The sequence below is a fragment of the Salvelinus alpinus genome, chromosome 36 (assembly GCF_045679555.1).
Source record: "Salvelinus alpinus chromosome 36, SLU_Salpinus.1, whole genome shotgun sequence".
Taxonomy (NCBI): domain Eukaryota; kingdom Metazoa; phylum Chordata; class Actinopteri; order Salmoniformes; family Salmonidae; genus Salvelinus; species Salvelinus alpinus.
In genome coordinates this window covers 6,247,905-6,274,191 of record NC_092121.1, presented here as the reverse complement: position 1 = coordinate 6,274,191, position 26,287 = coordinate 6,247,905, and the positions used below count along the sequence as shown (strand labels likewise).

Genomic DNA, 26,287 nt, shown 5'->3' with positions numbered 1-26,287 from the left:
TGTCTGTCACTAGCTTTCAGTCTGTCCGCTTTCACAACAGGGAGAATATTTTTCTCTCTCTTATGTCACTGCCATGAATTCCATTTTAATCCCAGCCAAGTCGGGCGGCAGGTAGCCTAGCGGTTAAGAGCGTTGGGCCAGTAACCAAAGGGTTGCTGGTTAGAATCCCCGAGCCGACTAGGTGAGAAATCTGCCGACGTGCCCTTGAGCAAGGCACTTCACCCTAATTGCTCCTGTAAGTCGCTTTGGATAAGAGCGTCTGCTAAATGACAAAAAAAAAGAAGAATAGTATAAATGAATTGGTTGAAACTCTAATAATAACCTTAACTTTTGACGTTATGTCTGGATTTACTGAGATTCACCCTCTGGGCTTCGTAACTGTTTGAACGTTTGTGTATTTGCGCACTACATGTGTGTTCTACTGTAACCACACATTTGTATATGTGTATGTATGTATGTATGTATAGTGTGTATGTACAGTGTGTGTGTGTGTGTTTGTGAGAAGAGAACAGGAGGTATCTGGCCGTGTCTCAGCTTGTTGCCTCTGCTCTGCTGCTGAACGAACACATGATGAACACAACAGGGCCTCAGTAAATAGCCAGCTACTCCTACATCGTGTACAGTACTAATCAACAGACCATAGCCGATAGCCCTACAGTCAAACCACGGGTAAACCAACCATAGCTAAGGCAGGACCAGGCCAGGGCCACATGCAGTACCTAAAGGAAGTCTACACACCCCCGTGAACCTTTTTCACATTTTGTTGCGTTTACACAGTGGGATTGAAATAGATTTTTTTTTAATGTTTTATGTCATTGATCTACACAAAATACTCCATTATCTCAAAGTTAAAAGAAAATTCGACAAATTTGAACAAATTAATAAAACTTGAATAACTAAATTAGAGTTGTTGCCTAAGTATTCAGCCCCTTTGTTTAGGCAAGCCTTAATGAGTTCAGGAGTAAACTGTGGCTTAACAAATTACATAAGTTACATGGACTCACTCTGTGTGAAATAATAGGGGTTGACATGATTTTTAAATGACTAACTCTTCCTCTGTCCCCCATATGTAAGGTCCCTCAGTCAAGTATTGCATTTCAAGCACAGATTCAACTACAAAGACCAGGGAGCCTTTCAAAAGCCTCATAAAGAAGGGCAGTGATTGGTGGATGGGTAACAATAACAAATCAGACATTGAATATCTCTTTAAGCATGGCCAAGTTAATAATTATGCTGTGGATGATGTATTAAACCACCCAGACACATGAAAGATACAGTCATCCCTTCTGAACTGAGCTGCAGGACAGGAATGAAACTGCTCAGGGATGTTACCATGAGGCCATTGGTGATTTTAAAACAGTTACAGAGTTCAATGGCTGTGATTGGAGAAAACTGAAGATGGGTCAACAACATTGTAGTGACTCCGCAATACTAACCTAAATGACAGAGTGAAAAGAAGAATACAAATATACTGAATAAAAAAATTCCAAAACATGCATATATATGCGATAAGGAACTAATGCAATATTGCAAAAAAAACACGGCAAAGGAATATACTTTTTGGCCAAAATGCAAAGCCTTATGTTTGGTCCAGAACATCACTGAGTAACTTCCTCCTTATTTTCAAGCATGGTGGTGACTGCATCGTGGTGTGGGTATGCTTGACTCTGGAAATAACCAAGTTACAGTTTTAACTTAAATCTGCTTGAAAATCTATGGCAAGACTCGAAAAATTGCTGTCTAGCCACGATCCCCAACACCTTGACAGAGCTTGAAGATTTCTTTTTTTTAAAGGAAAATGGGCAAATATCGCACAATACAGGTGGGCGAAGCACTTCGGAGATTTACTCACAAGACTCACAGCTGTAATCGTCTGCCAAATGTGCTTCTAACGTGTATTGACTCAGGGGGGTGAATGCTTAACTAATCAAGGCATATTACTGTTTTATTTTTATTTCATCTTTAACTTTAGAGTTTAGAGTATTTCGTGTAGATCGTTGACAAAAAGTGACAGTTAAATCCATTTTCATCCCACTTTGTAACACAATAAAATGTGACGAAATCCAAGGAGTATGTAGACGTTCTATAAGCAAGGTAGGCTACTCCACACCCTCAGATGGTCAGGACAACAACTGAGGTCAGCAAAGTGGAAAGCAGATTCAAATGAGCTGCGTCGGAAACTTGTGCCTACGTTAAAATGGAGAGATGGATAGATGCCCTCGGTGTGGGGCCAAACCTTGAGGAACATAGAGAGCGAGAGAGAGACCTATAAAGAAAGAGATTTAATAAGGAAGAAAACCAGGAAACTGAGAAGATTCTTGCTGCTTCTCTTCCTTCCTGCTCAAGAGTGCAAGCTGGGGCACGTTTAATGACCAAAGACTGAAGCTTCAAACTCCTCTCTTGCTGTTTCTCTATCTCTACATCTTTTCCTCTCCCTGATAGGATCTGTGATCTGGTTGTTTTGGAACACGATTTAATAGGCTGTAGATGATGAGGCTGTGTAGTAGACAGATGCACAAAAGCACGGAGTCTGTGCTGTCCAGGATGGTGGTTGGATTCTCTTGCCCTCTAGTATCGCTCGTTTGACTTAGCGTTTCCCTATATGGTGCTTTCACTCACTGTAGTCCCCTTTTGAATAGTGTTGGTAGCTTGCGGTAGCAGAACCAATGAAAGGAATTACGTATTGGAGCATTTTTACTGTAAATCCTAGGATTGGGTCTTATTAGGATGGCAGGTTATACTGTCCCCCCTGAGCCTCCTTTTGGGGGAACCCAGAAGTGTCGATGGTAGGACAGGGGGCCTGGTGGTAGTGGGACCCCCTGTGAGTCACAGTACAGTAGGGGTCCAGACTGTCTCTGTCACACTGCCAGCCTCAGGCATTGCACTCTGTGCCCACCGCCATCAATGCTGCCTTTGTGTACCACTGGGAGATGGACGGGGTACTGACCAGTCCACAGCCCCTCCACACTATACCCTCCCCACAACAGACACACAGAGCCACTACCCTCCACAGAACACACACACACACACACACACACACACACACACACACACACACACACACACACACACACACACACACACACACACACACACACACACACACACACACACACACACACACACACACACACACACACACACACACACACTGAGCTGGCCAAAACATGGCCTATGCTCTCAAAGACATCTCTCTTTCACCCTCTCTCTGTGTCTCCGTGTGAGCGGGTGAGGTCATGGCGTCTCCTATAGAGAAGGGGATGTGATAGTAGGCTATAGGAGTGTGTTGTAGTAGTATAGAGCCCTGCTCCATTCTCCAGTCCTGCAGTGTGGTGGCTGGGAGCTCCTCTCTCTACTGGCGCTGCTCTGCTGCTGCTGGCTCTGTTAATGATGGCCTTTGTTAAACCCACAGGCAGCGAGAGCGGCTATTTCTGGGCTCGGCTGTAAACAGGCAGATTCCACATCCCAGATTGGGAATGTTTCAGCCTCTTCTCCTGCTGCCTCTGTTGGGCCGGCCCTAGCACCGAGACGAGAAACGGACTGATACAGAGAGAAGAGGAGGGGCGAGGGAGATGTCGAGAGACAGAGGGAAGCAGGTGGAAGGCAGTGAAAGTGGAAGCAGAGAGGAATAGAGGGGAGAATATGATGTCTGGGGAGAGGTATGGTCAGAGAAGAAACAGACACGGGGGAGAGAGAGATGAGTCTTGCGTGAAAAGGTATTTTTTGAGCACCTTTTAACAATACAAGACAGCATAACATTCCGTTTCTAAAGTTCAAGTTAAGGCTATAGGGGTTGGTTTCGAGTTGAGAGCCAAGTAGTCTTTGAGCCATTGCTTCCATTTGAGACTGAAGATCTGCTGCCCTCTGCTGTTTAGTGAAGGTACTCACAGACAGGCGCAGCAGCCGTGGTTATTAGTGAGGCCAGCATTTGGACCTGAAGCTACAAAAGTTAAACATGGGCAAAACCCTACCCTTCCCTCCCTACATGCAAACACTAGTCTGGTCCATAATCCTCTGTGTCACTCAGAAAGTGTGTTGTGGCTGGCTGGTTTCACATCCCCTTGTGTGTGTTTTAGAATGGTTGAGATGAACGTTGTAGGGTTATCTTGGACAAGGTTGGGTAGGTTACATTCTAAATGGCATCTGTTAGAGTTACTAGTTACCTGTCCAAAATTGTAATCAGTAATGTAACTTTTGGATCACCCAAACTCAGTAACAATCGGATTACTTTCAGTTACTTTTAGATTGCATAAGAGGCATTAGATGAAGACAAAAAGGAATATTACCAATTGAACGACATCTATTGCCGGATAAATCAACGTTAGAGTTTACATAGCTGACCATACATTGATGTTGCATTATGGTGTATGTAGGCTTCTTTTAAACCATTGCTTTGTACTTTAATACAGATAAGTTTCAAGTTTTAATGTCACGCGCACAACAGTGAAATGCCTTTCTTGCGAGCTCTAAACCCAACGATGCAGTAATCAATAATTAGTGCGAAAAATAACATACGGTAGAACAAAAACACACGAGACCTTTTTTTATAAATAATAAGAATACGAAAAAGTAAGAAGCTATATACAGGGTCAGTTCCAGGATCAGTAGCTATATACAGGGTCAGTTCCAGGATCAGTAGCTATATACAGGGTCAGTTCCAGGGTCAGTAGCTATATACAGGGTCAGTTCCAGGGTCAGTAGCTATATACAGGGTCAGTTCCAGGATCAGTAGCTATATACAGAGTCAGTTCCAGGGTCAGTAGCTATATACAGGGTCTGTGCCAATACCATATTTACAATGTGCAGGGATACTGGATTGATAGAGGTATAGGGGTAAGGTGAGTAGGCATCAGGATATATGATAAACAGTAGCAGCAGCGTAAATGAAGATTGTATGTGAGTGCGTGTGTAAAGTCCGTATAAATGTGTGTGCATGTTGGAGTGTCAGTGTGTGTGATTGTGTAGAGTCCTGTGAGTGTGCATAGAGAGTGCAAAAATACAAAGAAATACAAGGGTCTATTTAGCAGTCTTATGGCTTGGGAAAAGAAGCGGTTCAGGAGCCTGTTGGTGTTAGACTTGATGCACCGGTACCGCTTGCCATGCGGAAGCCGAGAGAACAGTCTATGACTTGGGTGGCTGGAGTCTTTATCGATTTCCCGCGCCTTCCTTTCACACCGCCTGATATAGAGGTCCTGGATGGTAGGAAACTCAGCCCCAGTGATGTACTGGGCTGTCCGCACCACCCTCTGTAGCGCCATGCTGATGTCATACCAAGCAACGACGCAGCTCGTCAAGAAGCTGTAGAACTTGGATTTGAGGGCCCCGTGCCAACCTCCTGAGGGGGGAAGAGGCGCTGTCTCTTCACCACTGTGCGTATGTGTGTGGATCATTTTAAGTCCTTACGGATATGGATCCCGAGGAACGTGAACCCTCTGAACCTGCTCCGCTGCAGCCCCGTCGATGTGGAGGGGGGCGTGCCTGGACCCCCATTCCCTGTAGTCCACGATCAGCCCCTTGGTCTTACTGACGTTGAGGGAGAGGTTGTTGCCCCGGCACCACACTGTCAGGTCACTGACCTCGTGTCAGCAAACTGGATGATGGTGTTGGAGTGGTGCGTGGCCTCGCCGTGGTGGGTGTACAGGGAGTACAGGAGGGGACTAAGCACGCACCCCTGTAAAACGATTAGGCTGTATCTTGACATAAAAAAACAAAGTCTGTCAGATTTTCCAGCCATTCCAAAATACTCCTTGATCTTCAACAATAGGATTTATATATAGATGAGCCAAATAGTTTAACCTGAGCATGACCCAAAAACGAAGGACTTATTAGCCTACTCTGTTTACTATTTTGTTGTTTCGAGCTGAAAAAGAAATGCCGCTCTCATGAAACGGCATGCTTTGAGCATGTGTCTGTGAGGCCCATGGATATTTTTTTTATCAGCACGAATTAGATTGAGCAATAAAAACCTCACTCGCGGTCTTCTTAAATGAAACTTGTTTTTGACCGTATGTGGAGCACAATACCACGGGGGAGTTTAGAAGGGAGGAAGTCCCTCAAACTGTTATTCCATAGACTGGGATCTGCACTATGCAGCTGTTGCAAGAGTGAATTTTTCACTCATGGCCGTCCACCAGTCGCAAAAGCGATACACGACAGGCAGCTTAAACCTCTTAAATTCAACCATTATTGGGTTCAAATGAACAGTCGTGCACAAAAACGACAATCCGTAAGAAGAAAATAGCCCGAGCAGCAGTGTGAGTCACATCAGTGCGCTATGTATGTAGATATCAACAATACGTGATATCCGTGTCGCCCGTAGGCTACACCACTGCTGTCGTCCTTACCTCCAAGCCTTTATTCAAGTAGGATGTATAATCTTTGGATGCTGACAGCAGTCTCACCATTGGAAGACCACTTGCACTGTAGCCTACCAAAGCCTATTCCTGCTCTTTTCCCGCTATCCATCAAACGGTCTCTGACTTGTGGTCAGACTCGCTCAGGTGGAACAAACTTAAACCTGCTCCATTTTTCAATGCTGCTTTCAATGTCTTTGAGAAAACAGAAAGGTGTAAAAAAAATCGCTAACATCCTTTATGAATTTAAAAGTAATCCTACAGGTAATCATCTAGTTTTTCAAAGGAATCTGTAATCTGATTACAATATTTTTGGTGGTAACATAACGGATTACAGTTAGTTTGTTTTGTAATCAGTTATATGTACAATGTAACCCGTTATTCCCCAACCCCGATCTTAGATATATTACTTACGGTGGTTTTATGTATTTCTGTCATTCAACTTTGAAATGACTGCTTTCATTTTGAAAAATGCATAGCAGCTAACCAGGACATTATCACTACAAGCAAGACAAAGTTTCCTTTTTTTGTGTGTGTAATGCACTCATACAAATGAACACAATGAATCACACATTCTTCCCAACCCGCTAGTTGATAAAAAACTGAAACCTAGCGTTATTACAAGCCTTTTCCGTTTCTATTTGAAGAACTGTTCTCATGGAGGCAGCAGACACAGGTACAGCATAGGGCGTTGTTTCAATCTCTCTGCATGCCGTTTTACTTTCCACCTTATTATTTTGTCTATTGTTCGTGTGTCCGTGTGTGTTTTTATGCAATAGAGCTGTAATATTGCTCATTTACAGATACGTTATTGAAGTTCTAAATTGCAGTTTTGCCTTTAGTCTTTTCTGACTATTTTCATCCAGTTTCTCTTTGAGGATGCTTCATAGAACACATGTTATAATCTGTGTGTACGGTGTTTGTGTGTTAGAAGGACAAAGAAAGTGAGTAAGTAAGTAATGTGTCTTGTCAATGTTTCTCAGAGAACCTGAGCATTCCGTGTGAAAACAGTATCTCTGTCCTTTATAGTAACCCTCTGGCGGTACCTCATCGCTCTCCCTTCCTTCAAATCCTCTCCCCTCCTCCCTCTATCCTTCCCTCTCGTCCTCTCACCCTTGATTCTGCCCTCTGCCCTTTCCTAACCTTCCCTCTACTTCCCTTCCTCCCTTCTTCCTATCCTGTCTCCCACCTTTGCCCTTTCCCTTCCCTCCTCTTCCCTCTAACCGTCCCTCTCCTCCTCCCTCTACCCCCCCCCCCCCCCCACACACACACACACAGATGAGCCGACGAGCCCCAGCGCTGACCTCCGTGCCCGCCACGTACCCGCCTCCTCCGTGGTGTCCAGCGGCATGAGCTCAGCGCCCGCCATCGTCACCAGCCCCGCCTCCCCCACCTTCACCTTCCCCCTAACCAGGCTCTTCTCACACGACTGCAGTGAGTGCCCCCCTTGAGCCGGACTACCCCGGACCGACTACCCTACATGCAGCCATACCAGAATCCACCCAGCACCCCTCTCTGCGGTGTCTGGTACCATGCAAGCAGACATGCCACCTCCACATCTATGGAGAGAATGGCTTACTGTACACAGCATGCTCCTTTGTCTCTCTGCATGAGTTGATTGACAATTTTTCCATGGCGAAGAGGTAAATTAGCCTCCAGTAAATAGGCTTTGTGTACTTCTTTGTGCCTGGTAAGATGCATGCGCACCCTAAAGCAAATGTAGTCTCTCCTCGGTGGACTAACCGCCTAGGCAGATGCATATGCGTCATTGAAGTGAATGTGGTTACTCGCTACCCTTTGTAGAAAGTGTGTTTTGTACCAATAGGGTCCACATTTTCCTCTGTATAGACTAGAGCATGAAGTCCTGTGGTCCTCGTACACCCAGCTTTAGTCCAGTCTGACAGACAGACTCCCCTTGCATGGCAGTAGTGAGCGAAGTGACCTGAGAAGACCTAACCTAACCTGAGTCCATCCTGCCAGCCCACCTCTTCACCCGCTACCTCACCCCAACCACCTCATCCAACCACTCACCAGCTCTCTGTCAACCGCTCACCCCCGTCTCTTAACCCCACACTCCTTAACATCCTCTCATCCTCTGACTGCCATTACATCTACATTCTTCGCTTTCCTTCCTTTCCTTCCTTTCTTTCTTTCTTTCTTTCCCTCTCTCTCTCTCACTCGCTCCGTCTCCCACTGAGCAGGCGGTATTAAATCCAGTCGCCGTTCCTCCTATCTTCTAGCCATCACCACGGAGCGCTCCAAGTCATGTGACGAGGGACTCAACACCTTCAGAGGAGAGGAGGGACGCGGCGTCTCGTGAGTAACGGAACACCGGGGGAGACGTGGGAAATCGATTAGGAGGGATTCATCTGGAGCACATGATCATCAACTCATTTCGTAGGAAATCTTGCTGAAGTCATTTTAAACTAACCCTCCGTTTTATTCTCCATAGGAGGCTGCCAAAGAGAGTGAAGAGTTTCTTCACTGTTGGGGTGAGTTTTTCCCCTGTTTCACAACAACAGTAGGCTGTAACATACACGTGACCACACTGCAGATTGCAGAGGACCTTGCAATTCTGGCAGCTTGGGAAGTGTGTCTGAAACCATCTGTTTTTTTTCAGTGTGTTTATCCTAAAAACCTGTTGTGGAGTGGTGTGTAACTTTTGACCCTGTGTGTGTGTGTGTGTGTGTGTGTGTGTGTGTGTGTGTGTGTGTGTGTGTGTGTGTGTGTGTGTGTGTGTGTGTGTGTGTGTGTGTGTGTGTGTGTGTGTGTGTGTGTGTGTGTGTGTGTGTGTGTGTGTGTGTGTGTGTGTGTGTGTGTGTTAGTCTCTGGACAGTCTGGGGGCAGCGGATGAGGTGCGCTCCAAACGCCACTCCACCTCAGAGCTGGGCAGTATCAGCTACAGTGACATATGGAGAGAGGGGTGGCTGCACTACAAACAGATCCTCACGGAGAAGGGCAAGGTGAGAGAGAGGGAGGAGAAAGAAAGAAAGAACGAGTAAAGGAATAGGACCTACTGCAGTTTAATGAGCCATTTTCTCTCTCTCTGTCCTCTCTGTCTCTCACTCCATTTCTTCTCTCTCTGTCCTTTCTGTCTCTCACTCCATTTCCCCTCTCTCTGTCCTCTCTCTCTCTCACCCCATTTCCTCTCTCTGTCCTTTCTCTCTCTCACTCCATTTCTTCTCTCTCTGTCCTTTCTCTCTCTCACTCCATTTCCCCTCTCTCTGTCCTCTCTGTCTCTCACTCCATTTCTTCCCTCTCTGTCCTCTCTGTCTCTCACTCCATTTCCTCTCTCTGTCCTTTCTGTCTCTCACTCCATTTCTTCCCTCTCTGTCCTCTCTGTCTCTCACTCCATTTCCTCTCTCTGTCCTTTCTGTCTCTCACTCCCTTTCCCCTCTCTCTGTCCTCTCTGTCTCTCACTCCATTTCTTCTCTCTCTGTCCTCTCTGTCTCTCACTCCATTTCTTCCCTCTCTGTCCTCTCTGTCTCTCACTCCATTTCCTCTCTCTGTCCTTTCTGTCTCTCACTCCATTTCCCCTCTCTCTGTCCTCTCTCTCTCTCACCCCATTTCTTCCCTCTCTGTCCTCTCTCACTCCATTTCTTCCCTCTCTGTCCTCTCTCACTCCATTTCCTCTCTCTCTTTCCTCTGTCTCTCACTCCATTTCCTCTCGCTCTGTCCTTTCTCTCTCTCACTCCATTTCTTCCCTCTCTGTCCTTTCCCTCTCTCACTCCATTTCTTCCCTCTCTGTCCTCTCTCACTCCATTTCCTCTCTCTCTTTCCTCTGTCTCTCACTCCATTTCCTCTCGCTCTGTCCTTTCTCTCTCTCACTCCATTTCTTCCCTCTCTGTCCTTTCCCCCTCTCACTCCATTTCCTCTCGCTCTGTCCTTTCTCTCACTCACTCCATTTCTTCCCTCTCTGTCCTTTCCCTCTCTCACTCCATTTCCTCTCTCTGTCCTTTCTGTCTCTCACTCCATTTCCCCTCTCTCTGTCCTCTCTCTCTCTCACCCCATTTCCTCTCTCTCTGTCCTTTCTCTCTCTCACTCCATTTCTTCTCTCTCTGTCCTTTCTCTCTCTCACTCCATTTCCCCTCTCTCTGTCCTCTCTGTCTCTCACTCCATTTCCTCTCTCTCTGTCCTCTCTGTCTCTCACTCCATTTCCTCTCTCTCTGTCCTCTCTGTCTCTCACTCCATTTCTTCCCTCTCTGTCCTTTCCTCTCTCACTCCATTTCTTCTCTCTCTGTCCTCTCTGTCTCTCACTCCATTTCCTCTCTCTCTGTCCTCTCTGTCTCTCACTCCATTTCCTCTCTCTCTGTCCTCTCTGTCTCTCACTCCATTTCTTCCCTCTCTGTCCTTTCTCTCTCTCACTCCATTTCTTCTCTCTCTGTCCTCTCTGTCTCTCACTCTATTTCTAACCTCTCTGTTCTTTCTGTCTCTCACTCCATTTCTTCCCTCTCTGTCCTCTCTCACTCCATTTCTTCCCTCTCTGTCCTCTCTCACTCCATTTCCTCTCTCTCTTTCCTCTGTCTCTCACTCCATTTCCTCTCGCTCTGTCCTTTCTCTCTCTCACTCCATTTCTTCCCTCTCTGTCCTTTCCCTCTCTCACTCCATTTCCTCTCGCTCTGTCCTTTCTCTCTCTCACTCCATTTCTTCCCTCTCTGTCCTTTCCCTCTCTCACTCCATTTCCTCTCTCTCTGTCCTCTCTGTCTCTCACTCCATTTCCTCTCTCTCTGTCCTCTCTCTCTCACTCTCTCCATTCCGTTCTGTGTTGCAGAAGGTGGGCAGCGGCATGCGTCCGTGGAGGCGGGTCTTCTCGGTGTTGCGCTCCCACTCGCTCTTCCTCTACAAGGACAAGCGGGAGGCGGTCCTGCGGGGCGCCACTCTGGGAGGCGATGCCGACGAGGAGCAGCCAATCAGCATCCGGGGCTGCCTGGTGGACATAGCGTACAGCGAGACCAAGCGTAAGCACGCGCTGCGCCTGACCACTCAGGACTTTTGTGAGTATCTGCTGCAGGCCGAGGACAGAGAGGACATGCTGGACTGGATCAAGGTCATCAGTGAGAACAGCAAGACCGACAATGAGGTGGGTCAGAGGGCACCACTCTCACCTCTCAACTGACCTCTCACCTCTCAACTCTGACCCTAGAACCCTCTCAACTCTGACCCTAGAACCCTCATATCTTATGTCACACACTGCCTTCTATTTATGTATCTCCTTTAACATTGTTGTACATGTCACCTTTCTTCACTGGTGTTGCTACAGTGTAAGGCTGTATTGATGAGGGAGTGGACTGTGTGTTTGTCTCAGGAGCTGGGATTCTCAAGACAGGCTCTGATCAGTAAGAAGCTCAATGACTACAGGAAACAGAGGTGAGGGACACATACCTGTCACTATACAGCAGTAGTGTTTGGTACATCCATTTTGCTTGTCATTGGCCGGTAGAGTCAGTTTGTAACAGTCTTCTCTCTCTCTCTCCCTGCCTCCAGTCCAACAGGCAACAAGCCGGACTCCTCGCCCAGGGTGTCCCGTGCCAAGCCTTCCTTCCTGCTGGCCAAGATGGAGAACGCTGCCGGGGCGCCGCGCTCACCCAAACCTGAGGGCAAAGGTCAGAGACAGGAACCAACCAGCAGTGGTCATTCCAGATGGATGTTTGCTCTGACTCTGTGTCTGTCTGACTGTCTGACTCGCTGTCCCTCTGTCGGTCCCCAGATGAGAGCAGCCCCCCTAAGTCGCCATGGGGGATCAACATCATGAAGAAGTCCAAGAAGTCAGGGCCCAAGGCTTTTGGAGTGCGGCTAGAAGACTGCCAGCCGGCCGCCAACAACAAGGTCAGCCAGAGCCTCCCTTCCTCTAATCTAATCATATACTGTAAATGTATCATTCTGTGTGTGTTTATATGCCCTGTTAAAGTATTCACTGAAAACGAATGGCATATGGACATGTATTGGTCAGTGTGTGTCTACTGTTTACTATGATGTATCTGTGTGCTGGTAAGGTATATGGGTCCACTCCTGTCCGACCCTCCCCTCTCTGTCTGTCTGTCTGTCCTCCCAGTTCATCCCTATGATCGTGGAGATCTGCTGTGGGCTGGTGGAGGAGATGGGTCTGGAGTACACCGGCATCTACAGGGTCCCAGGGAACAACGCAGTGGTGTCCAGCCTTCAGGACCAGCTCAACAAGGGGTCGGACATCAACCCTGCAGAGGAGGTGAGCAGAGCAGGAACCCAGTCGCACACACACACACACACACACATACACAACCTAACGTACAGTAAGCAATAGGCACGGTACACCGTGACTGGGTTAGATAGACACAGTATATTTAGTCATCTGTGGGATGGTGTTAAACAGCATCAGTGGGGTATACAAGTGTTCAGCAAAGGTAAAGGATGATTTGTCCGTCAACTATTCTATCCAACGTGTCTCTAAAGGCCTTTTAGTATTGCCTTTGAACTCTCTCTCTCTACCTGTTCTTACCTCTTCACAGAAATGGCAGGACCTGAACGTGATCAGCAGCTTGCTCAAGTCTTTCTTCAGGAAACTTCCGGAGCCCCTCTTCACTGATGGTGAGTCCCGTTTTGTTAAATGAACCGTCAGTAAAGGCATGAATCAGCTCACATTCATCCTCCTTTTTACAGTTACAGTTGAATGGTAGTTAGTACTCTATTTTAATGTACTGTAACTATGTATATTACTCTCATCCTCACAGATAAGTACAATGACTTCATTGACGCTAACCGGATGGAGAATGCCGGGGACCGGCTAAAGACCATGAAAAAACTGGTATGTGAACGTTGTCTGAGCGTGTTCTTCTATTGGCATATCCGGTATAGTCTTTCCCTGGAATGATTATATGTTCAAAGGCTAACAGATTACACAGGATACTCAGAAGTGTTGAGATATTTCTCTCTCTCTCTCTCTCTCTCTCTCTCTCTCTCTCTCTCTCTCTCTCTCTCTCTAACTCTCTCTCTCTCTCTCTCTCTCTCTCTCTCTCTCTCTCTCTAACTCTCTCTCTCTCTCTCTCTCTCTCTAACTCTCTCTCTCTCTCTCTCTCTCTCTCTCTCTCTCTCTCTCTCTCTCTCTCTCTCTCTCTCTCTCTCTCTCTCTCTCTCTCTCTCTCTCTCTCTCTCTCTCTCTCTCTCTCTCTCTCTCTCTCTCTCTCTCTCTCTCTCGTTCTTTCTTTCTTTCTTTAGATCCGTGACTTACCGGACCATTACTACCACACTCTTAAGTTCCTGGTTGGCCATCTGAAGACGGTAGCTGACCACTGTGAGAAAAACAAGGTTCGGATACTGTTATCGTGGTGCTTTAACGTGAACGGGTTATTATAGGGCTTGCGTCCCAAATGGCTCCCGACTTTTTACAGTGTTACAGTTCGGATGTGTTAACATGTGGTCGTCACAGCAACGGACGATTAAGGAAGACTGGTTTATAATGAGATGTATTGTTTCTGTGTGCGTGTAGATGGAACCTCGTAACTTGGCCCTGGTGTTCGGGCCCACGCTGGTGCGGACGTCTGAAGACAACATGACAGACATGGTGACTCACATGCCTGACCGCTACAAGATAGTAGAGACGCTCATCCAACATGTGAGTGACCCTCTAATCCCAACCAATGACAGACCTGTTCACTTGCTTCGTGTTAACTCTCCTCCAATGAGCTGGCGCTACCCTGTCGGAATATCTTCTCACACATCTCTTCTTTCTCTCTGTCTCCTCTCTCGCTCTCTGTTTCCTCCCACAGTATCTCTGGTTTTTCAGTGAGGACCTGGACAAGGATGAGAAGGTACAGTGGGACTTACTGTGCAAACTGTGGGAACTATGTGGGGACAGCAGTTCAGTTCACCCGGTCATGTTGGAGCTCACTGTGTCATCTGCTCCAGCAAACGGCCCAAATAGAATCCTGCAAGTCAGGGGATGTGATATGACACAGTATATCGGATCTATGTGTCATATTGCACCCTATTCCCTTCGTAGTGCACTACTTTTTACCAGAGCCCTATGGGCCGGGGAAGAATAGCACATTATATGGAGAAACGGTTGCCATTTGGGACACAGTCACCGATTCGGATGCAGGACTTAAATCCAGTGTTCATGTGTTGTTTATGACTCGATGCCTTTCTCCCCTTCAGACTCCAGTAGACACGAAGGACCTGGTGCCTGCCCCCAATATCGACCACTTGCTCTCCAACATTGGCAGGACCGCTCTGCTCGGGGAGGCGGCAGGTGAGGGCCCGCCCACCACTGCCCAAATGCACCAGTCACAACCTGCACTGAGCTACTGACAGCCTGTGCAGACCAATCACGGTTCATACTGTGGCCAAACTGGCCAATCAGTGACTGGCAATCATTATTGACAGCCACACAGTTGAACCAATCCCATGCAATCAGGAAATAGGCATGACATACATTTGAAATGATTTGCCCTTGCCGAGTTTCTCCCTTTCCTGATTTGATCACTAGACTGTGCTTCTTTCCTCTCACCTGGTTTTCTTTTCTTCTTTATTACTCATCTGTCACTTTCTCTTCTACATCGCTGCATCCCTCTCTTAGCTGAGCCTGTGGAGCAGCCACTGCGGTAGGATGGGATTTCCCCTGCCAATTCCTGTGTGTGTGTGTGTGTGTGTGTGTGTGTGTGTGTGTGTGTGTGTGTGTGTGTGTGTGTGTGTGTGTGTGTGTGTGTGTGTGTGTGTATGTGCGAGCGTGAGAAATAGTGAGTTTTGGTGTGATGGTGTTTGTTAGTGAAAGGTGGGTGGGTGTGTTTGCTATGTGTCACCATCTTCAGAGGAAGTTGCTCTCGGCTCCCTCTGTGTCAGCTTGACTAAGGCAGGAGGTGTGTGTGAGGACAACCCTGCACTGTCATTAATGACTTTGTGTACTCTGCCACTGAGAGAGAAAGCCCCTCTACAGTGGTCTGTCCATCTGTCTGTCCTGTCTACCTCACCTGCTCCACTCATTCTCTATGGGCCCTCTCATGTGTTACTCTGGGGTTTTAGTGTGTGTGTGTGTGTGTGTGTGTGTGTGTGTGTGTGTGTGTGTGTGTGTGTGTGTGTGTGTGTGTGTGTGTGTGTGTGTGTGTGTGTGTGTGTGTGTGTGTGTGTGTGTGTGTGTGCGTGCGTGCGTGCGTGCGTGCGTGTGTGTGTGTGAGAGCGTGTGTGTGAGAGCGTGTGTGTGAGAGCGTGTGTGTGAGAGCGTGTGTGTGAGAGCGTGTGAGTGAGAGCGTGTGAGTGAGAGCGAGTGTGTGTGTGTGAGAGCGAGTGTGTGGGCGAGGGCGTGTGCGCGAGGTGGTGTGACCAAGTGTGTGGTGATTGAAAAACCCTTTACTCAACCTTGTATTCTGCCTTCCCTCCTCCCCGACGCTTCCTTCACCGGTTGATGTCATCAGTGTTTGCCGTGATGTCATCAGTGTGTGCTGCGATTCCTTAATGCTGTTGTTTTTCCCCACCCTCGCCCCTCTCTCCAACAACCCTGATCACATACCAGTCAGTTTGATCAACTCCATGACAATCGGTGGTTAGTGATGACACGTTGTCCTGTGTGTTAATGGTGTGTGACCAGTGTCTGTGTGGTTCTGTTCCCCAGGGGAAGGTGAAGGGTAGAAGGTAGGCACAGAGGAATCACAGCTCTCTACTCCTTGGATTCGTGTTACATTAGAGCAGTCATATTTCCTGTGTTATAACAGTGTCGAAATGGTGTGTTTTAAAAGCTCTAGCTAGCTAGATAACAGAAAGGTTTATTGTTTTCTGAGCGGCAGCTCTGTGCCCCCCCTTCACTGCCATTCACGCTCCTCCTCCCCTCCCATGTAACACAGACCAGCTTTACAGTGTACCTTTCTCCTCTGATCCTCTCTCTTTGTCCTCTCTTAGACTCAACCAACAGTGACTCAGCTAAATCTAAGGTAAGGCCTCGGACAGCCAACTATGCTGTTCTACGCTTGTTATTGAACTTCTGGCCACTCATATTACGCAGATAGCAGAAACTGGGCACAGTTTCACAGACATAAAACAATCTTCTTCACGACCATAAAAATACTTTCAAAGAGCTGAAGCAAGTCACAGAAATGTTCTGCACACTATCTAGTTATGGTTGAGGTTGTGTAAATCATCCGACCTTTGACCTATGTGACTTTGTTTTGCCTCAGGGGTCGTGGGGGTCAAAGCGAGACCTCACTGCCAAGGACTTTCTGACCCTGTCCATCATGTCCGCCGTCACCGGACGCAAGCGCAGGAATCGCCACAACGGCCGCATCGTGGGCAGCAGCACAGACGACGACTCGGAGCACGAGCCAATCAAAGCCAGCCACCTGGGGGCGGAGGAGGGAGAAGAGGCGGGGCTGGTGGTGGCAGGAGCAGACACCGCCCCACGAGCAGAGGGAGAGGAGGAGGAAGATGATGAGGAGGAGGAAGAAGAAGAAGAGTCTGTAGTAGAGAGAGTGAGAGTGCAGGTGGAGGTAAAAGAGGTGGTAGTTCCCAGCATGCCGTGCGGTGGTGAGAAAGAGAAAGCAGGGCAGACGGTGATGCTGCTCCCTGAGGAAGAGGCGGTGACGGCGGAGGTGAAGGGCAGGGCGTGGCGGGGGCCAGAGGACGCTCGCTCTATCGTCTCCGGTTACTCCACCCTCTCCACACTGGGGCGGAGCCTGGCGTCTGAGGGACGGTGCGATGAAGCTGACGACGAGCAAAGCGAGCTGGTGAGCGAGACGGACAACGAGAGCGGATTCGCCTCGCGCTCCCTTACCCAGGAGAGACCTGAGAAACACCCCCCTGCATCCATTACACACACCCTCACACCCCCTACCCCCACACAGCCCCCCACGGCAGCACAACGAAGCTTCCTCTACACACACTACAAACCCCACCCTATCTCCGCCACACCCCAGCACACCACCCCCACCCCCTCCACACACATCCAGGACCCTGGGGAGAGGAGCGAGGGTGGGGCGCGATCCACCACCCCCTCCTCCTCCTCCTTCTCGTCGTCCTCCACCACCCACAGACTGCACTCCCGGCCCTCCTTCAACTCCCACAAGCTGATCCAGTGTGACACGCTGGCCAGGAAGAAGCTAAAGGACAGAGGGAAGACCAAGGCTCGTTCTCTGGACCTGCTGGACCTCCCTGTGCCTTCAGGAGAGGAGGAGGGAGCTGGGGCACCAGGGGCCCAGAGGGACCGATCCAGGACCAACCCTTCCACAGGGAGCAGCCAGGAGAGCCTACGTCCAGCCCGACCCAAAGAATCCCTGCCGCCCAGCGAGGCTGCCTCTTTCACCCCCAGCGGGACAGGGCAGGGTCAGGGGCGAGGGTCTCTGGCTGACCAGGTGCGTGCGCGCCTGCTGGGCTCGGCTGATGACCTGCGTATCGTGGGGCTGAGGAAGCCACTCTCCCCGGAGACGAGGAGGAAGAGACGGGCCTGGAGAAGACACACTGTGGTGGTCTCACCTACCGAGACGGGCGACAAGAGGCCTGCGCTAGCCACCAACGTGTTCCCCATGTCGCCGGCCACATCCAAACCACAGGGGTCACCCCTCGACCCCCAGGAGCTTGACCCAAGACATCCTCTTCCCCTGGGCCAGAATCCCCCCGCCACCCGCGCACCAGCCTCCAGGTTCCATCAGTACCTGTAACTATGGACAGAGACTGATAGGCCTGTAAATTACAAGGCCTCTGGCCTCCCTCTCAAAGTCTCCCTCCCCTGAGCTGCTGAGCCAGGGCTACTGTCTCAGAGGGTCAGATAGTGCTGACCCCAGGTCAGTTGCATGATGGCAGTGAGTAGTGGACAGCAGAGCCACAGACAGACACAAGGGGTCTTATGACAGGTCTGACAACAGTTTTCGGCCTCCAGTCTACTCACGCTCCCTTTTCATTTGTTTCAGCTCCGTTTGCATGGCAAAGGGAATTCCAGTATTTGCCAAAGCTTTTTTTTTTGTTTGTGTGTTTTAAATAAAAAATAAAATACTGCTAAACTGCAATGGGACAGACAGACAGACAGACAGACAGACAGACAGACAGACAGACAGACAGACAGACAGACAGACAGACAGACAGACAGACAGACAGACAGACAGACAGACAGACAGACAGACAGACAGACAGACAGACAGACCTCATCTCGATGTCAAAGCCAAGAACTCGCCCTCATGCAGGCAGCAGACAGACAGACAGACAGACAGACCTCATCTCGATGTCAAAGCCAAGAACTCGCCCTCATGCAGGCAGCAGACAGACAGACAGACAGACAGACAGACAGACAGACAGACAGACAGACAGACAGACAGACAGACAGACAGACCTCATCTCGATGTCAAAGCCAAGAACTCGCCCTCATGCAGGCAGCAGACAGACAGACAGACAGACAGACAGACCTCATCTCGATGTCAAAGCCAAGAACTCGCCCTCATGCAGGCAGCAGACAGACAGACAGACAGACAGACAGACAGACAGACAGACAGACAGACAGACAGACCTCATCTCGATGTCAAAGCCAAGAACTCGCCCTCATGCAGGCAGCAGACAGACAGACAGACAGACAGACAGACCTCATCTCGATGTCAAAGCCAAGAACTCGCCCTCATGCAGGCAGCAGACAGACAGTGTGTTACTGAATACTAGGATCCTTCCTGTCCTCTCTGTTGCTTCCTGTCTGACACAGGAAGTGGGCTGTCCTCTCCCAGTGCACAGGGAAGAGCATGCCAAACGAAGCCTACCCAGGGTTCCTCACAGAGTGACACTTTCAACAGGGCTGTGGGCTCTCTCTCTGTCTTTCTCACAAACACACACACAGACACACTAGCTGAGGCGGAATGTGAGTTTTGAGGGAGAACGCTGTCTGACCTTTGGCACCAGCACTGACTTCTATATCAGTCTTCCTTAATATTCTGTTACTGTGACAACCACAGAACAACTGACTCTAACACTCCTCTAGTTGCCAACACACATAAATAACATAACTCTCACACACACACATGCTCACACAGCAGTAGTGGTCTGTAACCCAGATGTTTGTCTGTCTGTACATATGTGTGTTTGCCTGACAATACCCGTGAGTATGTTTGAGTGTGCAGGTGTTTGTGTGTTGAACTATTTTGTAACATTTGTACAAAGCCTTGTTAAGTTAACCTTGTAAATATATATATTATTACGTTATCATTATTTGTTTTTGTTTCTTTTTAATGGTTTACATAAGTGCACACAGGTGCACCATCATTTCCTTCAAGATGTTACTTGAAATGTTCCTCTTAATATATTATTTTTTGTTTTATATACAGTATATATTATATATATTTTTTTGTATGAAAAGAATAAGTACTTTTATTGTGATTTGACTTCTGGGGTATACCTGTTTTTAAAACAAAACAAAATAAGAAACATCCTAAACCTGACTTAATTCCTGTTCCTTGTTTCCTCATAGATGGCCTTTCTCTGTGACTCACAGTACTATGCAGAACTACGTTCTCTCATTTAGCAAAGATAGAATAACTCATCCAACATTAAAATTCTCCAGTCAAAATCCTTAGTTCTGGCCGTTGAAATGCCTATCCATTTCATGGCTGGATAGCATCCATTTCCGCATTTGAAGAAAGCAATGTACTCTCCCCCTACTATCTACCTTGTGCTGACAATACTTTACTTTACAATACAATCTTATTTTGCAGCAAGCAGGGCTTTATCTACCATAACCTAATTTAAGTCTGAATAATGTTTGTATGCATCTCAGCTCTTATCAAAGAACGGTCACATACTGTACTCGCATCAACTATCATAACTGTCTTTTCAATTGGATTAAGTATTAGTTGGTAATAATTTGCTTTACCAAACCCGCCTATGTGTACCAGAGTAAACATTTGCTTTCATTTTATGGGTGACAGAGAAAGCGCAGAATATTGACAACATGCCGTTAAACGTCAAGGGTTATAAATGCAACCTGCATGTACACACAAAGTTACATTTTGTATAGTCTGTCAATTATATTTTATTTGTTATATTATCAGGAATATTTTTAGTATTATACCGCCTGCGCATGATTTTTCATGCCACATATTACATTTCCATACGGTTAGACTCAAGTGAATGACCACTGCGAGTGGGGTGCTTCAGAATTCCTGGATACAAATGACTGATTGCAGAAATGTGGTTACCATGAGTAGCCATTTTGGGGTCTGCTGTGTTTCTCGACTTGCATACCATTCTCTTGGCCATGGTCCAAGATGAGTTTCCATTTCCCAAATAGTCTTTATTAACTGTTCCTCAACCAATGTCATATGGGACTTATTCTTTGGTTTGCCTGACAAGATTTTTTGTCTTACGTCAAGAGTTGCCTTACAAGTGCCTGATTTCTGGAGTGTTTTTGTTCTGCAGTGAGTGCCATGGTCAGTCCTCACCTCCGCATTAACCCTCATTATTCCAGACTCTCAAAGCCAAAAGCTTCAACCTTCACATCTAGTCATAAGCCAGACTGAATCCATTATTTTCTCGTTGCTGTGCTTACATCTTAGCCGCTGACCCAAAGACATGTATCATACATACGAGCAGCCTCTCTGGGAGGCCATTAATAGCAACACTGTGTCTGGCCAAGGACTTGTCTATGCAGTCTGTTTGCATCTAACAAGCACTAACAAACAGCAGAATACCTGATGCTGCAAGGAGAAGGGAAGTATAGTGCTCTCACCTGCTTTTCTCGCACACAGAGGTTCTTTCACGTGGACAGTGTTTTGTATGGTACACATAACAAGCTCTAAGTAAGGGTAATCAATACCTAGAACATGGGAATATAGTACCAACTCATTTGCATTAGATTTTGTTTGATGAACTAACTGTATAAATTTAAACTGTCAGTCAATAGGAGACATACAGCTGAGCTTAACAGAGCTGAACCAAACTGCTCATGCCTTCCTCGAAAAGATAAATAGAAACATTGTAGAACATTCTGACAACACTCAATGTGTGTTTAGCTGTCCGTTGCTTGAAATGTGATATACCTTATGTTTGTTATTATGTCTGATAATATTTTGTACATATTGTCTTGATATGTAACATATTGTATTGTGTAAAGTACATTTTGAATTGCTTTGAGTAAACAATCTTATAAGAAAATGGACTGACTAAAGGTTATCCACCTGGAACCATTTCATTCGATGGCTTTTTGCTTCAAAGCAAGGTTATATGATGTAAATAAACAGAATTACGTTTTAAAAATATATTTTTTTCAGTTGCTTGAAAGTTTTGTGAATGTTTAATGTCAATAGTATTCTGTGGTCATTGCTGACATGCGTCATTCTAGGCAAAAGTTTCAGATATGTCATTGAAATGGGGAAGGATGTCAGTCCACATGAACAAAATGAATTCCCAAACAAAAAAAGTGGAACCAGGTTTGTGACACCACTGATTGGCATCCACCCAACGCATCCTGCACCACAATAAAAAAATACTGTACTTTTTTAACAGTATCCCTCTAGCGGCGCAATTCACAGATGCATCTTGGAACTACATTACCCATAATTATTCTGCTGTAGAGCACTCAATCTTGCACCACACTTCCCTACATGCGTTTTGCCTGCACCCAGGGAGGACCTGACAACTAGAAATTGGTGCAAATTATATCACTACATTCAATTAAGATTCCTAAAGTCTTGCATACATTTAGTTTTGTATTGTATGTCGGTAAACCACGTTTGATTTGGGAAATTTAAATGTTTAAATCTGCGTTAAACCTAGCTATCTAACAAGTTAGCAAAGTCTTGCTAAAAACAAGGAAATCGTTAGCTTGCTAGCTGGCCTAGCTTGATAAATAAATGCATATTTTGACCAGCCATATAGCTAGTTACCTAACCTGCGTTTTAAACAGAGGGACGTTAACAATTAGCAATCTAAGCACCAACTGCACTAGCTGGTTAAGCGATTTTATGTGCTCTGCCCACAGCCCACTTTGAACCACGGCTATATTTTTCAAATGCATACGGTTGGAAACTAAGCATGAAAAGGAAATAAACGTCATACTCCTTATTATCGTGTAGCCCTCACTGAAATCAAAATGATTAGCTACAGCCAAATGGCTGCCAGTATGAGCTCGAGACATTAGGATCAAGACAACGTCGAAAGAGGAGCTCAGGAAAATCTGTGGATTCCAAATACGGCACGAGAAACGCTTGAGTTAAATCATTTCTTAATCCAAGAACAATTTATCACTGGAATCTTGGTATTTAATCATAGTTTAAACATGCATAAAATGTATCATTTTGGAATAAATATATTGACAGAAGTTTATTTGCAACTTTGTGTCAATGTTGACAACATATCTGAGTCTGGAACCAAACTAAATGGGTCAGCGTTGCTTATCTATTTTTCATTATTAGCTTTCCTCTCTTTAAAGGGATAGTTCACCGAAATTACAGAATTACATATTGGTTTCCTTACCCTATAAATCCATGGACAAGGTATGGCAGAAATCCATGCATTGGTTTGTTTTACCTGGCCACTGTTTAATACATAAGTAACTTAATTGAGCAACACTCAATGTTGGATCCTTTAGAATGATTTGGACCTGAAGAACAAAACATGCTAATATCATTGACTTGCATTGGATTTGTGCCACAAACGTTTGGAAACAGTAGCCAGGTAAACAAAGCATTGATTTATGTCATACCTTGTCCATAGACTACTTACAGGGTAGGAAAGCCAATGTAATTTGTGTGAACTATACCTATTTTCACACTATTTAGCTGTATACTATTCCATAAGAACAGTATGAATGGTAGGCTTAACATTCACATTGAATTCAATCTCATTTTATGAGTAGTCACAAAATGTAATGACAGTAATGAAAAAGTGACAAGAGTTCTCCCCTGACATTCATTGAACACCCTTGGCCCAATAAATTCCATACCCCAAATTATACCATGGAAGTAGGTGTGCAACTCCAATAGGACCCATGCCTTGTTTAGAAAGACTATTTTAGCAAGTTGGAGTCATCTGCTCGATGAGCTTTAGCCTGCACCATTAGGTCCATTTCACATACCACTGAGACAGGTCAAGAGGTGACCTAATGAGCTTTGGAGTACAAAATAGCTTTTGTAAGGATATCATGTCAAGTCGTGAGACCTCACAAAACCATCAGCTACAGCTGGAGACATATATCCAGGGTTGGGTACAGTCCCTGGTTTGATTCCAGGCTGTATCACAACCGGTCGTGATTGGGCGGCACACAATTGGCCCAGCGTCCTCCGGGGTAGGCCGTGATTGTAAATAAGAATTTGTTCTTAACTGACTTGCCTAGTTAAATGAAAATACTTTCTAAATGTAATCTATTACTAGTTACCTGGCCAACATTGTAATCAATAACGTAACTTTTGGATTACCCAAATTTAGTAACTTAATCTGATTACTTTCCCCTCAATTAGAATAAGACTAAAAGGAGCTATCGAACGCATTTGGTGTGATCATCATAGTGGTCTCTGACTTGTGGTCAGACTCGCTCAGGTGTAACAAACTTTAACTTGCACCTTTTTTCCCCCAATGCTGAATTGAATGTCATTGAGAAAACTAAAAATATGTTTTCACAAACATCCTTTATTTAAAACAAGTAGATGTCTACTTTATCAAAAGTATCTCTAATCTTATTGCAGTGTTTTTTGTAATCAGTTACTCCCCAACCCTGCATATGGCTATGTACTGTAAACTCTAAGCATTTAAAAAAAAATATATATATATATATATATATATATACATTTTTTTTTATCAAGGGTTACATTATGCAACCTGCATATGATCTCTATAGTGGCCATCAGTCATGAGTGAAGCAGTTAAAACTTACCTGATTTGGTAGTGGCTCATCTAAGAATAGAGTAGGATAGTAAGGACACATCTGAATGAATCTGAAAAACTAGGCTATTGAGCATATTCCATCACTTTACATCTGCCTAAATAGTGGAAAGAAAATTATCTAAGTCAATAGCTGTAAAATGGCTTGCAGATAATAGCCAAACACTTATGTTGATATCAGGCAAAAATCTTTATTTACCCCCTACAAAAAAAACGAAATAATGTTTGTGTACATGTTAATTTACACATTTAATTGTGGCAAAGTTATTTGAAATTCTCGAAAGAAGCTTTGTTTGACAAATGTTAAATTTAGACAAACATGTCCTGCTCATTTAACAAATTGTGGGATAGAGTACTTTAATGCATGCATACCAGGAAAACAAAAACGTATTTCCAAATACATTCTCTTTATAAAAAAGAAAATAATTATTTTAAATATATACACATTACTTATTGAAAAAGTTTAAACAGGCGCCTTTACAGTCCAAATAGAAAACAAAAGATAAAGTATTGCAATGCAATTTTACGGACTGTCACTGAACCGTCGAGTTAACAAACGATTTCATAAAACTGCTGACAATTTTTTTAAAGTCCCGTTCAGTCTCCACATTTTACCTGGTTCTATCCATTTCTAGTCACCTAATGTGACAATCTGCTCCCGCTCCTTGCTCTGCTGGTTATGCGGACGTTGCTCACTGTTCTGCGCCCTCAGTCTCTCCAATTCAACCTCCAATTCTCTGATCCGCGCCGAATCCGACTGGGGCACCTGGCTATCATTTGTGATGTCCGGGTTGGCTGCGCGTCGCAACCGGGTGTTCTCTTCCTCCAGACGGGACATGCACTTTTCCAGCTCCAGGTATTCTTGAACCAGCTCTTGCTTGGACATGTTTTGAAGACTTTCGATGTGGTATTTCTCGTAGGTCTCAGAAAAGTCTCTCTGAAGAAACTCCCCACCTGCGTTTCCAGGCCTCCCGATGCCGTCGCTGCCACCACCGCTGCCATAGTCCTCCTCCTCCTCCATATCGAAAAGGTCGTCCTCACTTGCGGTGTCCTCTGGGCGAGCACCAGTCCCCAACTGACGTCGGGGCCCACTTTCGGTATTCAGATCCGGTTCCTCTCGGTCGTGTTCATCCATAAGGAACTGCGTTGTATTGTAGGGGGCAACGGGCAACCCCTTAGCGAACATCTCTGCTCTCACTCGGGACGCTCGTTCTGTCTCTCGCTCGTCAAGCTTTTTCTTTTCTTCCCAAGACAGTTTAAAATAGGGCTTCCATTGACGCTTCTTTTTGGATGGTCGGCGCCTGTGTTTCTTCTTGCCCTGGCGCGCATCTACAGCTGCCCCGACGCCCGGAGAGCCAGAGTCGCTTCTTTTCCCACACTCGCCTTGCACTTGACTCAGGGTCTCCTCGTGCGGTCCATCTCCACTATTTCCGTGGGCTACGAGGCCACCTTCCCCGGCTGCATCTGCTCCTGGTTCCTGGCAAGGCTGTGTTGCTGCTGGGCACTTAGGAAGTGCATTTCCGGCAACGAATCTAGGGCACACCTCCCTCTGTCCGCCTTGCATTTGCCACAACTTGTCTGAAGGGATAACCCCGCCTTCGCTCTCTGCTTGCTGCTGTTTATCTCCATATCGCCCCCTACCGTCAGTCTCCAGTCCACGTCTCTCATTGGTTTGGGGATGCTCCACAACTCTTTCTCTCCCACCTGATGAGGTATCTGAAGTTTTCAGGTGATGGGTCTTCTCAATGCTCGGTTCTGTCATCCTGGTGTATGCGGGTGGGCTTTTCGCCTTACAACATGTCAACCGTTGTCTCTGTGTGAATTAAGCTAAATGTTAATTAAAATATGTTTAGATAACTTTTGCTAAGTATACTGTTTCTATGTCTTAATATGAGCAACATTTACTTGACAAGAAATGTTCAGCTAACTTTCGAAACGTTCACTATCGCTACTCTTTAAAACAAAGTTATGAATGGTAACACTTGTTACTTCGCGAATGATTCTTCAGAGCGACTGTAGCTAGCTAGCGAACTAACGTTAACTATTTCGGTGCCGCTAGCACTCGTAGTCCTTCTCAAGTTCGTATTTCATCTCCACAACAGTGACCGTCCAGTATGCTACTACAGAAG

At 46.2% G+C, this 26,287-nt stretch overlaps 2 protein-coding genes across 10 annotated transcripts in view; one reads left to right on the top strand and one right to left on the bottom strand.

Moving 5' to 3' along the window:
- The window catches only part of LOC139565046 (rho GTPase-activating protein 23-like), a 126,125-nt gene extending 104,587 nt beyond the window's left edge, over positions 1 to 21,538 (top strand). For 5 of the 9 annotated variants that reach the window (XM_071385066.1, XM_071385064.1, XM_071385065.1 and 2 more), the window contains exons 8-24: positions 7,632 to 7,787; positions 8,555 to 8,669; positions 8,806 to 8,845; positions 9,179 to 9,316; positions 11,125 to 11,433; positions 11,659 to 11,720; positions 11,838 to 11,956; positions 12,061 to 12,179; positions 12,406 to 12,558; positions 12,839 to 12,917; positions 13,061 to 13,134; positions 13,545 to 13,634; positions 13,816 to 13,941; positions 14,096 to 14,137; positions 14,484 to 14,577; positions 16,218 to 16,249; positions 16,493 to 21,538. In XM_071385066.1, coding sequence (XP_071241167.1) covers positions 7,632 to 7,787; positions 8,555 to 8,669; positions 8,806 to 8,845; positions 9,179 to 9,316; positions 11,125 to 11,433; positions 11,659 to 11,720; positions 11,838 to 11,956; positions 12,061 to 12,179; positions 12,406 to 12,558; positions 12,839 to 12,917; positions 13,061 to 13,134; positions 13,545 to 13,634; positions 13,816 to 13,941; positions 14,096 to 14,137; positions 14,484 to 14,577; positions 16,218 to 16,249; positions 16,493 to 17,968 — 3,224 coding nt within the window. In that variant the 3' untranslated portion in view covers positions 17,969 to 21,538. The remainder of the gene's footprint in view (positions 1 to 7,631; positions 7,788 to 8,554; positions 8,670 to 8,805; positions 8,846 to 9,178; positions 9,317 to 11,124; positions 11,434 to 11,658; positions 11,721 to 11,837; positions 11,957 to 12,060; positions 12,180 to 12,405; positions 12,559 to 12,838; positions 12,918 to 13,060; positions 13,135 to 13,544; positions 13,635 to 13,815; positions 13,942 to 14,095; positions 14,138 to 14,483; positions 14,578 to 16,217; positions 16,250 to 16,492) is intronic. The other 4 variants (XM_071385068.1, XM_071385062.1, XM_071385061.1 and 1 more) reach the window with 3 other exon arrangements.
- Positions 21,539 to 24,329: 2,791 nt separating this feature from the next.
- On the bottom strand, positions 24,330 to 26,287 carry LOC139565047 (protein HEXIM1-like). The gene has a single exon (XM_071385069.1). It carries the CDS (start codon positions 25,918 to 25,920, stop codon positions 24,790 to 24,792), a length of 1,131 nt encoding a protein of 376 aa, XP_071241170.1. The 5' UTR covers positions 25,921 to 26,287; the 3' UTR covers positions 24,330 to 24,789.

Coding starts and splice junctions, on each gene's coding strand:
- LOC139565047 (XM_071385069.1), bottom strand. CDS start 25,920: ATGACAGAACCGAGCATTGAGAAGACCCATCACCTGAAAACTTCAGAT.